This window comes from Crotalus tigris, unplaced genomic scaffold, assembly GCF_016545835.1.
Source record: "Crotalus tigris isolate CLP2741 ecotype Arizona unplaced genomic scaffold, ASM1654583v1 scf7180000017804.1919176, whole genome shotgun sequence".
Taxonomy (NCBI): domain Eukaryota; kingdom Metazoa; phylum Chordata; class Lepidosauria; order Squamata; family Viperidae; genus Crotalus; species Crotalus tigris.
Window position 1 is genome coordinate 1,891,662 of NW_024096647.1, and position 16,571 is coordinate 1,908,232.

The following is a 16,571-nucleotide window of genomic DNA, read 5'->3' on the forward strand; positions in this document are numbered from 1 at the left end:
TATCTTGTGTGTTACCTTGGCACGGTCAAATGTGAGGGACATTTTAGAAATGCAGAAAAGCCTGCACATTTGATCTTCTTTACACATCAAAACCAAGAAGCAAAGTTTGCTAGAATACTTAGTCTTCAGACAGATAAAAGCTTTTCCACTAGACCAGTGGTTCTCAAACTTTCTAATGCTGCGACCCCATGATATAGTTCCCCATGTTGTGGTGACCCCCAACCACTTATACATCACCGGGTGCCAGGGGCATGGCCAAAGAAAAGGGGAAAAAATGGCGGACAGCCTTGTTTGGCGACCCCCGTGAAATGGTCGTTCAACTCCAAATGGGGTCCCGGCCCACAGGTTGAGAATCACTGCACTAGACTCAATGATTTATAATATATGTGAGAACCATAGTTCAATGATACAGTACTTGTCTGCTGCCTAAAATCACAGGTTTAATTACTGGCACTAAGGGGACAGTTATGGCACTGGTAGACATCAACATATGTGCGGATCTTTGATGATGATCAGATTCCTTTTCCCATAATTTTAGATTATTATGGAAAACTGCAAAACAATATTTCAGTCTCTATCATCATTTTTTTTTTTCAAAAATGCAGCTGGGCCCTATTCAGAAATAAAAAAAAAAAGTTGAATAGCTGAAACTGTGCTTTGCCTGGAAGTGTGTTATCTGTAAGACAAAAGGAGAAAAGTAAATTGATACTGCTAGGCAGCATTCTGAAACATGAGAGGAGACAAGCAACTTCACCAGTTTGACTTCTGGACAGTGACGTTTTATAACCGGCCACATCTAATCATTGTGTGAAATCCTGCTGTTTTGAGAAAGTGATGTTGGCATGCTCCTACATTCTTTGTCAAAGTAGGTAAGAACTGTTACGTGAATATTAACACACATTCTCCAGTTGCCAGATTGGTTGTCAATAGACTTCCATGTCCAATTTAACTGAATTCAAGTTTTACATGAGATAAGTTTTACATACTGCAAGCCCTGCAATTGCCTTCTTCAGGTGGACTCTGTCAAGTCCTTTAGCCTGAGTGATGGATTGCTGAGGATCTTTTATATTCCTGGGTGAATATAAAGAATCTTGGCCTTGAAGGCAATCCTTCTTTGTGTTGGTCTCCATTCTAGCTTATTCCTAGAAGTGTACCAGATACCCTGTCTATTCAAACTTCTGAAAGTTAATTACAGCTATGTGGCTTGAATGGGCATGTGGGATTTAGATTGTTTCCTTGGGTGAGCAATTGCACCATATTCTGGCCAATGCAATCCTAGGCTATATTGTTGTTGTTGTTAATTGCGAAGTCGTGTCCGACCCATTGCGACCCCATGGACAGATTTCCTCCAGGTCTTCCTGTCCTCTACCATCCTCTGGAGTCCATTTAAGCTCACGCCTACTGTTTCAGTGACTCCATCCAGCCACCTCATTCTCTGTCGTTCCATTCTTCTATTGCCCTCAATCTTTCCCAGCATTAGGCCCTTCTCCAGTGAATCCTTCCTTCTCATTAGGTGGTCAAAGTACTAGAGTTTCAGCTTCAGGATCTGGCCTTCTAAAGAGCAGTCAGGGTTGATCTCCTCTAGGACTGACCGGTTTGATCGCCTTGCAGTCCAGGGGACTCGCAGGAGTCTTCTCCAGCACCATAGTTCAAAGGCCTTAATTCTTTGTCACTCAGCCTTTCTTATGGTCCAACTTTCACAGCCATACATTGCAACTGGGAAAACCATGGCCTTGGCTATATGTACTTTTGTTGGCAGGGTGATGTCTCTGCTTTTTAGTATGGGGCTGTATTAGAGGGATAGAATAATAGAGGGATAGAATCAAGATCACATGAAGTTCTAGTACTGCCTTAGTAAGATCACACTTGGAATACAGCATCCAGTTCTGGTCAGCACAATATTAAAAAAAAAGATGTTGAGACTCTGGAAAGAGTGCAGAGAAGAGCAACAAGAATGTTAGGTGACTGAAGGCTAAAACATACGAAGAACAGTTACAGGAACTGGGTATGTCTAGTCTAATGAAAAGAAGGACTAGGGGAGACAAAATAGCAGTGACCCAATACTTATTGGACTCCTACAAAGAAAAGATGAGGGGTTCAAACTATTTTTCAAAGCACCAAAAGGCAAGACAAAAAACAATGGATGGAAACTAATCAAGGAGAAAGCAACCTGGAATTAAGGAGAAATTTCCTAACTATGAGAGCAATCAATCAACGGACTAGTTTGCACTCAGAAGTTATGGTGCTCCATCCCTGGAGCCTTTCAAAAAGAGACTTGACAATCATTTATCTCAGTAGTTCTCAACCTGTGGGTCGGGGCCCCATTTGGGGTCGAACGACCATTTCACAGGGGTCGCCAAACAATGCAGTCTGCCATTTTTTTTTCCCTTTTCCTTAGCTGTGCTACTCCCTTTTATTCTATTGGCTTTTGAAAGCCAATAGAAAAGACTCTCTTGAATAGAATCTAATTCTATTGCTTTTAAAAGCCAATAGGAATTGTCCAGGCTGTCTCTGCCCTGCTGAGCCCGCCAAAAGTCCCATTCTGCAAACGGTGCTGCACCAGTTGAGTAGTCCTCGACTTACGACCGGTTGAGTAGTCCTCGATTTATGACCGGTTGGGGGTCGCGGAATTAAAAAGGTTGAGAACCACTGATTTATCTGAAATGGTATAGGGTCTCCTGCTGAGCAGGGGGTTGGACTAGAAGACCTCCAAGATCCCTTCCAACTCTATTATTCCATTGTTCTATGTTCCGTTTAGCTGTTGTTTCTAATTCTTATTTTTTGTACCCTGTGAACAGCCAGGGTTCTGATTAAATTGGGTGACATAAAAGTATTGTAAATAAATAATAAAATGTGCTGTGGTTTGGGTTTTTGTCTTTCAGCAAGCACACACTAAAAAAAAAAAAAATCAATGTTGATTTTTCATATCCAAGGCTCAGGACAATGGTTTCCATTGCCTCTTCCCAGCAACAGGTTTGTTTGGAAAGATTGTTCAACATTGGGCAATATTTTAAAAAAGATTTGTGTGTTTACATAAATGCAATAGAAAGTACGGTAGAGTGCAAAACCTGTTTCTCTCAGGACCATCTTTATAGCTCTCTTAAAAATTATTATCTCTGATCAGGATTTGTTCATTCAGATTGCTTTAAGTGTTACTGAAGCCTCTTGAAATATGACTCTCCTAACAAAAGGAGAAGATGTTCTTTTTCATTCAGACTAAAAAAATGAACTACTGTTTTAAAAAAAAAAACAGAGGAAAAAATAGAAATACTGTATGAGTTGATTATTTTTTGCTGTTGCTGTTTTGGGTATCTTACAGCTTCCTGGTTTTGACAGAGGGACAATATAATTAAGATAATAGTTATAGCAAGGTTCAATAATGTCTGGTTACTCTTTTAGCCTTATTCAGACAGATTGTATGAGATGCCCCTTTGTCTTTATTGTAACTTTGTGCTGACAACCAGGTGTTTTAAACTCCTACTGTGTAATCTCCATTTATAGAATGGATTTCCTCACTTTTTTGTCTCTATTTTTATTTATTACCTCAACTCGAAAGCTTAGGTATCATGTGCCTCACAGCTGTTGCTCTAGTCTATTCCCTTGCTGATGCCTTAACAGCACATTTTAACATTTTACATCTGTAGGTTGTTTTCTCTTTTTCTTTCTACATCTGTGTTTCCATGAGGATTTGAAGTTGTTTTTTAATTGATTCCGTTGTAAGTGAATTCCAGAAGTATCATTCATGTTATAAAAATTGTGATAAACACGCTGATCAGTAGGACACGTTTTCCAAAAAAATAATGCATGTTATTTCAGCCATTTTAGTTGTTTTCATCTTTGGGTTTAATAGAATTCAGTCTGTTATGAGGATCTTCCCTCATCTGTTGTCTGGATCATTTGCCTTCTGGGATGGCTGAAAGTTTGAAGAGAGAGTAAGCCAAGGAAGGAAATGTATTAATGGATAAAAGTATAATGATGGTTATGGCAGTTGTAGAAATGTGTTGGTTTGAGACACAGTATATGTCTACGTTTGCATGCAGGGGATGCTGTCTTATCAACTGACAAATTGAAAGATTTGTTGTGGATGTTAAGTCCTTCGTGAAATGGCAATGACACAAGAAGCAGTTGTAGTTCTCAGGAACTCTTTATTTCTGTTCAGCATACTGGTTACAAGACGCCGACAACGCCCAAATCTCCCTGCCTCTTTTATAGGCGATTCCCGGGCCAAACTGCAACATTTGGCGCGCCAGCACCCGTGCATGCGCGCGAGTGCTGGCGACAACCAGTCTGGTCCCGGGCAGCTTGCACCTGCCCAGGACCATTGCAATGCCCCGAGCCTGCTTCCACAGGCTCAGGACATAACAGTGGACCTACGGTACATAAATTACATAAATGGAGTAATGGATTTGAAAATCAATATATCAAAGATCTAAGTAATTGGACTTGACAGAGAAATTGGAATAAATTGTTGCAAAAATAGCAAAAAAAAAAGTAGAGCATGTAGGGAAAGCTGTATTCTTTGGAAAAAATGTCTACGAAAATGGAAAACTAGAGAAATTTAAGACAGGCAAATACTAATAAAATAGTGGTGAGAAGCCTATGGTTTGTTGCATGAAATGAATGAGTGTTAAAAGAAACAAAAAAGAGGGTGAGTATAAGAATGTATTTCAGCCCACATTGGTACATGGAAGTAAAAGTTGGGTATGTCAGAAGAAATATGAAACTAAGTTGTAAAGGCAGCATTTAATAACTGTGCCTGGTGAAGCAAGAAAAGATATAGTCAAGAATGAATCTATGTTGGATCACTGAAGACAAAAAGAGTAACCAGTACAAAGGAAATTAAAAACCTCTCTGTCTTCTGTCTATCTGTCATTGTAATCAGCCATAATTTGCTAGGATTCTGGATAATTAATAAATGTAATGCATGACATAGAACATTCATGGAAATCTAAATATAATATCCATACATTTATATCCTCTGAAACAAATGAAAACCAATAAAACAGAAATCTAGAGAGCATCCGCTCAATCCACAATAGCTGTTTAGAAGAATTGCATCTTACAGTGTCTCCCAAAATCAATACATCAAGTAGGCCAACCTGTACTCATCTGGTAGACTGTTCCAAAAGTCTTCCACTTCTCAGTTCCTCAGGCCCCTTACTTCACAGAAGAGTGTCCTACTAACAGCTTCTTCCAGGATACTTAAATCTGCTAGTGAATTCCAGTTGCAGAATGCAGTTCGCACTAACATTGGATAACCTTTGAATTGTAAACAAATATATAAAGGATGAGTAAATGTTCAAAAGGAAGGGGAAATCCAGAATAACCATGTTTGGATGGAGTAGAAGAGCCTCAATAAAAAAGAGAAGTGAGAAGTTGAAAATCAAAACAGTGCATGGACATGATGAAACAATGATGTTTTGCAAGATAGAAAGGTATAGAGAAGTATAGTGAACGCTGTTGACGTGAGCTATTTCCTTTTCTTCTCATATCTCATATGTTTTGCTTCCTTTGCTTATTATTTCTTGTCCCTTTTATGTGCTTTGCATAATGTTGGTTATCACAAAAATAATAGCAGGATGGGTATGTATGTTAGTCTTGGAGAAGTTCCCCCTTAGAGCACTTTGTCAAGATTTCTCTCAACATTTGGATCAAGATTTCCTTTCTTCTGTAGGCATCCTCTCCCTTATCAAAAAATAATGTGTTAAAAAAATAATGACTGTATACAACATGTACTTGTCAGAAAAAAATCTACCTGTTTAAATTATGCTTCATCATATTTAAGATGTATATATGTGTAACTAAGCAATCACAAATTTGTTCTGGACAAAAATTTCACCATTTAAAAATATTCTTTCTAAATTCTAGGTATTTATCATTTCGTTCAATGTTCTATTACTTAATAATTCTGAAAGTTACACTTTCAATTAGTCTTGTTTTTAAAACTCTCTAACACAAAAGTGCTTTTTCAAAAGGCAACTGGACTTCTTTTGTTTTTCCTTGAAGACATTTCACTTCGCGTCCAAGAAGCTTCTTCAGTTCTGACTGAGGTGAACGTGAAGAAGCTTCTTGGATGAGAAGCAAAACATCTTCAAGGAAAAACAAAGGAAGTCCAGTTGCCTTTTGAAAAAACACCTTTGGGACAACCATCACCTGGATGACTGAGAATCTCCATAGATATGTCTATCTTTATGAAGCAAAAGATGAGGGTTTTCTGAGTAGTTGTTATATTTATATCTATATCTATATATTATATCTATATCTATTAGGAGCTCAAGATGACATACATAGGAGGACTGTCTCAATTATTCTCCACAACAACCACACTGTGAGAAAGTTTGGGAGGAGGTAGCGTGACTAGTCCGGGTTGCCCACTGAATCTCCCTAGCTGAGAGCATATTTGAACCCTGACCTTCCCATTGTCACTCCAAGACGTAACTGCAGTATCATACTGACATAGTTAAATAATTTTATGGCTGTAACACTATATAGTACAGCATTAAATGAAAACAGAAATGAATACACACACACACAAATATATATATACATACATACACATATATACATACATATATTTGTGTGTGTGTGTATTCATTTCTATTTTCAATTAATACTGTACTATATAGTGTTACAGCGATAAAATTATTTAATTATGTCAGTATGATATTGCAGTTATCACATACATGAATCTATGTTGCCTGGAGATAGCCCTAGATTGGGCTGATACAGGCAAAAGATTTCTTCTTCCCATATTTGGGCCAACAGGGTCATAAAAAACACTCAAGACACACACACACACATAAACACACGCACACACATATAATTCTTTAAGCTTTTTAAATAATACCATATTAATGATGTTATTTGTATTATATAAACATTCCTGCGTTGAAATCTGCATTGAAGTAATGTAATATACTATTAGTATTTACAGTATCACAATAAAAAGAGAAAAACCCCACAAACCTGTATCAGCTATTAGTATGCAGAGTAGATGTTTTTTTTCTTCATTTCATTTTTTTTCTTTTCAAGGAGAAGAGAGGAGAGGAAAAAAAGTGCTGATGTTTCATAGTTTCTGTTTCAATTATGCTTTGTTTTGTTATAAAGTTTCTGGAGGCAAATGTATTTAGCCAGTTTGAACGCAAACATGTGTGTGTGTGTGTGTGTGTGTGTGTGTGTGTGTGTGTGTGTGTGTGTGTATATATATATATATATTTGCTCCTCAAAGCATGAAGCTGAAAACACCAGCCTGAAGATGACGAATGGGACTTTGTCAAAACGTCGCACACCTTGATCCACAAAAAATGTCTTTTATGTACCCTGACTTACAACCTAAATGTTGGAGATGTGGTTGTATGGATGCTACTTATTATCATATTTGGTGGTCGTGCAGAGAGATAAAAGCATTCTGGATTAAGATATGGTGGAATATCCAGAGAATTTTTAAAAGGAGGGTAAAATTTACTCCACAATTATTTTTGTTAGGTATAGTTACTGATTGTGACACAAAGGAGGTTATATTGATGTTAAACTTGATAACAGCTGCGAGGCTGTTAGTAGGACAATATTGGAAGAAGGAATCTTTGCCTACATTGCAGGAATGGTTTCTTAAAGTGTCTCATTTGGCGGAAATGGCAAAGATTTCGGCTTTCTTAAAGGGACAAACGCAAGAGAAATTTCTTGCTGTTTGGGATAAATGGATAAAATTCATACAATTTAAATTTGATATAAAAAAATATTATATAGTTTTTTCATAATTTTTAACTTTATATATATATATATATATTCTATTTTATATTCTTTTTTTATAATTTTTTTTTAACTTTTTCTTTAATTAAGCCTATATTCTGCTCTGGGAGGTCCTGGGGGGGGAAGGGGGGGTTTGGGTAGGGGTGGGGGAAGGGGGGTTTTGTTGGGTAATGTTTGTTTTTTATTTGTATATGTTGTTTTTTGTTTTTGTATTGTTTTTTATTTTTCTAATAAAGAACTTGAGGAATGTTGCTAAGAAACGTCGCCAAGACACTTCCAATTTTACACGGAAGAAAACCCGAATAACCAAAGACCTATATATATATATAGGAAGTGTCTTGGCGACATTTCGACGAAGTCCCATTCAGCATCTTCAGGCTGGTGCTTTCGGCTTTGCACTTCTAGGAGCAGTGTGTGATCATAGCTGTTTCTTCACTTTAACTGCCAGTGGGGGTATGAACTGATTGGGTGGGAGCCTGGCTGTGTTCTGATTGGGTGGAAGTGTGTTCTGATTGGTTAGGGGCTTGGCTGTGCTCTGATTGGATGGGGGGGTTGACTGTGCTCTGATTGGATGGGGGAGTGTTCTGTTTGGGTGGGGGCTTTGTTGTGCTCAGGTTAGTCTGAGTTACAAGGGGATTTAAGATGGTGAGCTGCATTGCTGTTGTTTGGCTTCATGTTCATGGTTGTGCCTCATCTTCATGGTGGGTGTCAGTTTGCTTCATGTATGAATTGGAGGGGTTTAAAGTGGCTAATGATGCAGCTGTGGTCTGGCTTCTGGTTTGTGATCGTGCCTCATCATTGGTGTGGGTTTGGGTTTACTTTTTGCGTGGATGTGTGGTGGTGACATCCTGTGTGATTTTCATGAGTGTGCGTCTGGTGTCATTCTTTGTGTTAGGGACTCATTTGTCAACAAGGGCAGGTTTCCAAATGGCTGGTAAGCGGGAGGTATCATCTCGTTTATTCATGCTGTGTGGGCATTTTTCTATCTCGATGGCTTCTCTGATTATTCTGTTATTAATGTGTTCAGTTTTGGCAATAGTTCTGGTCTTTTTAAAGTCAATTTCATGTCCTGTGGCTTTAAGGTGCTGGACCAGGGAAGAAGTTGGTTCCTCTTTTTTGACTGAGTTCTTGTGTTCTTCAATGCGTGCACTTATTCTTCTGTTGGTTTGTCCAATGTAAGTGGTGGGGCAAGCCGTGCATGGGATTTCATATACTCCTTGATTTTCTAACTCGATCCCTCTGCAACTCAGACTAATCTGAGCACAACAAAGCCCCCACCCAAACAGAACACTCCCCCAGCCAGTCAGAGCACAGCCAACCCCCCAACCAATCAGAGCACAGCCAAGCCCCTAACCAATCAGAACACACCTCCACCCAATCAGAACACAGCCAAGCTCCCACCCAATCAGTTCATACCCCCACTGGCAGTTAAAAGGAAGAAACAGCTACGATTACACATTGCTTCTAGAAGCACGAAGCCGAAAACACCAGCCTGAAGATGACGAATGGGACTTCATCGAAACATCCCCAAGACACTTCCAATTTTACGCGGGAGAAAACCCGAATAACCAAAGACCTACATACAAACACCCGCGAAAACTCAAAATTAACATGCCCAGTTTTGGAAGAAAACAAAATCAGTCTTAGGACAGATACTTCTTGTTGAGACTACTGACCATATGCTTTGTCTCTTTCTCTGCTTTTTTTTTCTAGCTCTGTTTCTGCCTGAGGTACACACCTCCTCCCTTGGATCCCAAAAACAAGGGGAAAGATCCATGAGTTATCTGTCAACATTATGTTTAAACAGCTCTTATAATTATTTCCTTCCCTTCAAGAATATAGTTCCCATGGACTACAATGAGAAAAGGAGTAAAAAAGAAAGGAATCTCTAAACATCTGATTCAGTTTAGCAATGTGGGAAATATGCTTGACAAACTGGAAACTAAGAACAGCTTTACACATATTACTTTACTGACTTTGCATAGTTATAGCACTGGGCTACCCACCCCTAAATCAAGTCATTCTTTTCTACACCCTGAAATCTGGAGCAAACATTTAAACACAGGGCCGTCTTTTAATTCAAAACACAAGGCTCATTTCTGCATGCAAGACAATCCAAAAACAGTGAAGGAAAGAATAGTTTGCAGGAGATAATTGAATGACCAAGGTAGAAAAACAGAAGACAACGTATAAAAATGAATTAATTATGAGTATTTAACATCTGATATACTATGGGCAGGCAATATATGGTCATTTTTTTCTACCACCTGGTGCATGCTAATTTACCAATGGTCTAATTGTAGCTAAATAGTTAACTTCTACCTTCTACAGAAGGTGCAGGGAATGGGCTATGGAAGAGCAGGTGGCATTTATGTCCATTTGTTTCTGCATGTTTGGATGTAAATTGTGCCTGTTTCTCAACTGGATGGTGCTTTATACAGCACTCATATACTAATCACTTCTCAATTGGATTATTGAAATGGACTCTACGTGGCCACTCTTGAAGAGGACTCAGAAACTATAGCTAATCCCAAATGCACTAACTCAAACAGTAATAGGTATGTTATGGTTTGTGCACATGTCCCCAATGCTTCATAAACTTCAGTGATTTCCAGTTAGGGAAAATTATATTATCTAACTCATGCTATTTCAGAAACATGTTCCACGTTGTTCAGTGGATTTAATTCTGAGGAAATCTGCAATATCATTATGTGTGCAATTTGGTAAACAATATACTTCAGTTCTGTTTCTATGAGCAGGGTTTAAGTAGCTTCATTAGGAACAAGATAAAAGCTTAAATTTGGTTAATAGTTTGTGTGAAAAATATAATGACAGACTATGGATCTTTATTCAGAAACACAGAGAAATGCATTTGAAATAATTAAGATCTGCCACTCACTTTAGAGGAATGGTTGGTGAAATTGACAGAACCTGCCGACTTGTTTAATTAGAGAAAAGTCATTATTACAAAGTCCTCATGGACTTTTTGCATAAAAAAAAGAAAATGATTTTTTTAACTTATGGCTTTGATGATTAGAAAAGAAAAAGTTACAGAAAGAAATAGAATTATGAGTTTTAATTATAACTCCATGCATAACTTCTGAGAGGAAGATCAGAAGCCATTACTTTATATTTCTTTTCCTATAAATATTTTCTCCTTTTTTCAATCTCCTTTTTTCCTTTCTTTTATTTTTCATGTCTACTATATTTTTTTTCATTGAACATACTTGTTATTATACGTAAAATATTTTCGTAATTAAGATCTGCCAATAGAATTGCAGGCCAAGAAATGTAAAAGAGAGTATAAAAAGATAAAGCAGATACTTTATAATCAATATACACAAATACTCAATATTTTTGTGAGAACCAGAGAATGCTAAGGTTGAAAGAGTTGATGCCAAGTCCTCATTTGACAACTCAGAGGAGTATCAAAATCTAGTGCCCTCATACAATCTCTGCATGCATACAATCTCTTCTTTTTTTCTATTGAAAGTGTGCAGAAAAAAAAACATTCAAAATTGCCACAGCACTGAAAAAAGTGACTTACGACCATTTTTCACACTTACGACTGTTGCAGCATCCCCATGGCCACCTGGCCAAAATTCAGATGCTTGTTCATATTTATGACAGTTGCAGTGTCTTGGGATCACATGATCACCTTTTTGCAACCTTCTGACAAGCAAAGTCAATGGGGGAAGCCAGATTCACTTAACAGCAGTGTTACTAACTTAAGAACCGCAGCAATTCACTTAACAACTGTTGCAAGACAGTTCATAAAATGAGGCAAAACTCACTTAGCAACTGTGTCATTTAGGACAGAAATTTTGCGCTCAGTTATGATCCTAAGTCAAGGACCACCTATGGCAGTGGTGGCGAACCTATGGCACAGGTGCCAGAGGCAGCACTCAGTGTCCACTCTGTGGGCACGCACACCATCGCCCCAGCCCCACCACCCCCTCCTCACCAGCAGCCCCCCCGGATGGTTGCCCCGAGCGCAGCCTGCACGGAGCAGCACAGGCAAGAACATGGCAGCCGGGCAGTGGGGCAAGACTCTGCTCTCACACCTCATTGCGTACAGATGATGCTGCGGGGTGCGGACAGAGGGTGTGGCTGCCATGACGCTGCTGGGCCGCCTTGGCGATCTGCTGTGGTGGGCCATGGAGTTGGTGGGTGGTCCTGCGGGCAGGAAAGGCGGTTTTGGGGGAGGGGCAAGGCGGTTTTGGGGCGCTCGGTCTCTAAAAGGTTCGCCATCACTGACCTATGGTCTTCTATGAATTACTAGAATGATTCTGCTTATCCAGACAGATCCTTCTAGGTAGAAAGGAGTATAAAGGACTCCCTAATTTGGTGAAATCTTATTCAACCAATAAAATCTAATGAGTCCTGCTATGTTTTCATTCCTGGCCTTGCAATTGGTTCCAGCAGCTAGGGTCCTTTATCTAGGTCAGGGGTAGGCAACCTTGGCTCTTTTATGACTCATGGACTTCAACTCCCAGAATTCCTGAGCCAGCATGGTTCAGCATGGAAACCTCACCCTTTCCCCTTAGCATAGCTGGCTCAGGAATTCTGGGAGTTGAAGTCCACGAGTCATAAAAGAGCCAAGGTTGCCTACCCCTGGCCTAGGTCTTCCTTCTGCTTTGTTCTTTGATCTTGATTGTTCCTTGATTGGAAACTAAATCTCACCCCCTCCGGCTCCAAGCCCAAATTCCTAATCCTCTCTTGATAATTGTGCACAGAATGCAGTTGTGACACAGCATGGCCTTTTCAATAGAGCTTCTCCTTTTGCTGAAAGAGAACAGAATAGCTGCTCTTAGAGGACACGTGAGAGAAAACTAGAAATCAAATGGGACTAGTCTTTCAACAGAGTTGACTGTTTTCCATCATTTGCTACTGCTGCCAAATGGAAAGTGTTCGTGATGAATAATAGTTCTGAGCACCAGACCATATAACTGAGCAAGTATCTCAAATTATGAGTCAAGCCACAAGGGTATATGACAGCACCTTGAGAGTGGGAAAGTAAGAGTCCAGAATGAAGATTAAAAGGAAGTTAGTGGGTGTGACAGAATTATTATTTTGCTATCGCAGCACATAAAACAAGCAGGAATTTCATGAAATCACCAGTGACAAATTTGGATCACAGAATAAAAAAAACGCCCTTTGGAATGTGGCTTTCTAAGAAGTCAGCTATTTAATCTGGTGCCTAATGAAGTCCAGTCATTTCTCTTACGACACTTGATTTTTCTTTCTAAGCCTCTTGTTGAGGTTGAAGTTTGATGAACCCAAATTAACTCTGCCAAAACCACTAATGCCAACTTTCATATCCAATTCTGGAGGGAAAATACTACTTGTCTCATCCAATTCAGGTTAAAGAAGCCATAAATAGCTTCAGGTTTCTTAGGTGCATCCTGAAGATATAAACTTTACCGATCTATCATTTAGATTCTTGAAATGTCTACTTAATAGCAAACAGAGGTCTTTCTTTGCAGGACCCACAAATAAATCTTTGGGGAGACTGCGGTTATAGGATGCTTTAATCTCACAATCCAACATATTCTGAAGTCAAGAAATTTTACAAAAGAAACAGTGAGCTCTAAAAAAAGCTGTTTTTTTAAAAAAAAGAAAAAACTTCATGTAATAATGTAAAGTATCAGAAAATACAGATTGATAAGGAAATAGTACATGCTTATGCACGAATGCTAAATTAATACAGACCACAAGAATGTTCACTTCTAAATATCTATATGTTTAAAATAAGCAAGTTATTACTATAAAACTCAAATTGTGACTCTTCACATCCAAAAGTAGCTAATACCGTGAAAGATGTCTTGAATTTCTTTTTTTTCAAATAATTTTATTAAAAATTATAAATGAAAAGAATAAAAGTAAACACAAACTACAAAAATTACAAACATAAAAATGCAAAAAAAAGAAAAAAGAAAAATTGGGTGTGAAAAAGAAAAAAGGAAAGAAAAAAGAGAAAGAAAGAAAGAAAGAAAGAAAGAAAGAAAGAAAGAAAGAAAGAAAGAAAGAAAAGAGAGAGAGACAGACAGACAGACAGACAGACAGAGACAGAGAGAGAAAAAGAGAAAGCAACTTCTTTTAGCCCAGCAGGTAAAAACAATGTTAGTAGTTTATTACTATCTCTAAATAAAATATAATATCTCTTCTCCTTATAGCTCATTTCTTAGATAAACTCTTACTTATAAAAAAGGTCAAATGCTATACAATCAATCTTTGCCAGTAATAGTCCAGTAAGGGAAACAGATATAACTATTTTCTTCTTTTAAGCCTGATCAAACAAGCCAATCTTATAAACCTTCTCTAAATTTTCGAAATTCTTTAAGCTGTTAAAAAAAAAGTCTCAGAGGTAATTTGCCGATGTTGCCTTTCAAAGCAAAAACCCGTCAGATCTTTACAGATTTCTTTTGTATCAATAAGTAAAATTTACCCCTTTGTCATTTCAAAAAATGTCCTTAGCAGAACTATTTTGTCTATCCAGAAGGGGGGAAAATAGCTAAATCAGTTTTCTGGTGTAATATTTATTCATCCATGTAAGGTATAAGTAAAGTATCAGTATCGATTTGTACTACATTTGAAACCCCCTTCTCATTAATTTCATAGACATCCATTGCAGTTTGTTCCTATTTTGCAGCTTCATTAGAATATGTTTTGTCAATTTGATAAAGCATTTGATCCATTCTGTCCAAAAATCTGAATGATTTCTTTTCCGTTGTTTTCCCCTGACTATAGTGTCAAATCTTCAAAGTCTCCTTATCATTAAAAAAAAAAAAAAGCAATATCCATTTTCCAATGCAAAAATATCTTCTAAATAATTCAAAACTTAATTACAAATCCTTCTGATCCCTTAATCCATTTTTAACTTTCCAAAATCCACATACTAAGCACCTTTTTGCTGCATAGTTGAAATCATATATTTTTAAAACTTTTAAAATAAAATTTACAAAATTGCCTTTTAAAAGGAGTTGTGAATTCACCCCATAAATACAGTAAAACCTTCCCAATCCAAATGGTCATAATCTTTCCAATATAGAAAGATTTTTTTTAAAATCCAAAATAGTAATTAAGATATAAGGCTTAGTCAAGCTTAATGGCTGCTTTGCAAGTGTGAACCTGATATAATCCCAATTCATAGTCTACTCAGGAGGAGCAGCTTAATGATTTTTCCTTTATTCCAGGGAAACTATGCCAGCTTGAATCCAGCATCCAGCTGCAATTCCCCTCACAAAAGTTATCTTGCTCGCCAGCAAAAGCCACAGAGACGTCAGCTCACTGTGACACTCATGGAAAATTGGAGTGACACTCATGGAAAATTGAATTTTTAATGAGGATATATAATTTATTTATTTATTTATTTATGAGACTTATATACTGCTTTAAGTACAAGCACTCTCTAAGCGGTGTACACCAGTAAGCAATGTATATATATATTTACATTGCCCCCAACAATCTGGGTCCTCATTTTACCTACCCCGGAAGGATGGAAGGCTGAGTCAACCTTGAGCCGGTAAGATTTGAACCGCTGACCTGCTGAACACAGTCAGCTAAAGTGGCCTGCAGTACTGCACTCTAACTGCTGCGCCACCTCGGCTCTTAATGATCCCATGATTTAATTTTGACCCTGATTTCTTTATTAACAGAGTAGTTGCGCAGAGGATACCGTAGGTTTAGCTCCAAGTAACTATCTTGTAAAAGGTAAAGGAGTCCCTGCAGACTTTACTCCACTAGTCATTCCCAACTATAGGGGATGGTTCTCACCTCCATTTCAAGGCCATTAAGCCCGCACTGTCTGAAAACATCACCGCAGTCAGGTGGCCAGCATAACATCATGCAGCACTGTTATCTTCCCACCAAAGTGGTACCTATTTATCTACTCACATTTGCATGCTTTCAAACTGCTAGATTAACAGGAGCTGGGATGAGGAATGGAGCTCACCCCGTCGCATGGTGCTCAGGTCTCAACCAACAAGCCCAGCATCATAACCGCTGAATTACTGCGCTACTCCAACTGTCTTGTAGAGACTCCAAAACGCCTTTCATAATCCCGCTTTATAGTCATTTGGTACATGCTGCTGCCATATACTTTTTTCAAAAAAAAGGCAATTATCTTACCTTTATTAGGCATATATTAATAGTGGGAATAACCCTTTTCCAGAACGAGTGCCACCGGTTCATTGAATGAATCTAGCACAACGCTGGAAAAGAGATATCTTGCCTATGATTTCAGAGTGAGAGACTGACATTGGAAAATACACTGCCAGGCAAAATTGACAATATATATCCATAATATAGGTTTAACCAAATCCAAGCAGAAATAATTCCCTTCTACACAATAATATTACACAGCAAAGTTGATTTAGACATCTGGAATATAGTTTGTAGGACTTAAGTATGAGTTAACAACAATTACCAATCTTTGATGCAAAGTTTAAATATTTAAACTGCAGCTAGTGGTTGAGGATAGAATCAGAATGAAAAGGGGGATTGTATAAGTACAAAGTCTTTTTCTTAACTATGTTTTAAAAAATCTAAGTGTAATTTTTTTTCTTGATTTTTTTTCTCCTGTTTTTGTATTTCCATCCACACAATGATTTTTTTTAAAAGACAGAATTCTAAATATTTATTATATTTATCAAGATCAGACAAAAAGGGGGAATAAGGAGTAAATTGTTTTCAGAAAAGGTTTATTTTGGTCATCTGTTCTCTCCACCCAAACTTCATAGAAATCCTTGGGTCAGAATGAATTCACACAACCAGATCCCAGCCCATAAAATAAAATAGGATCTACACCATAACTTGATTCA

At 38.0% G+C, this 16,571-nt stretch overlaps 1 protein-coding gene across 2 annotated transcripts in view; it reads left to right on the top strand.

Annotated features, from left to right (window-relative positions):
• LOC120307693 (rho GTPase-activating protein 7-like) overlaps positions 1-9,573 on the top strand; it is a 52,569-nt gene extending 42,996 nt beyond the window's left edge. For both annotated transcript variants that reach the window (XM_039342698.1, XM_039342697.1), the window contains one exon: positions 9,463-9,573. In XM_039342698.1, coding sequence (XP_039198632.1) covers positions 9,463-9,528 — 66 coding nt within the window. In that variant the 3' untranslated portion in view covers positions 9,529-9,573. The remainder of the gene's footprint in view (positions 1-9,462) is intronic.
• The last annotated feature ends 6,998 nt before the right edge of the window (positions 9,574-16,571 follow it).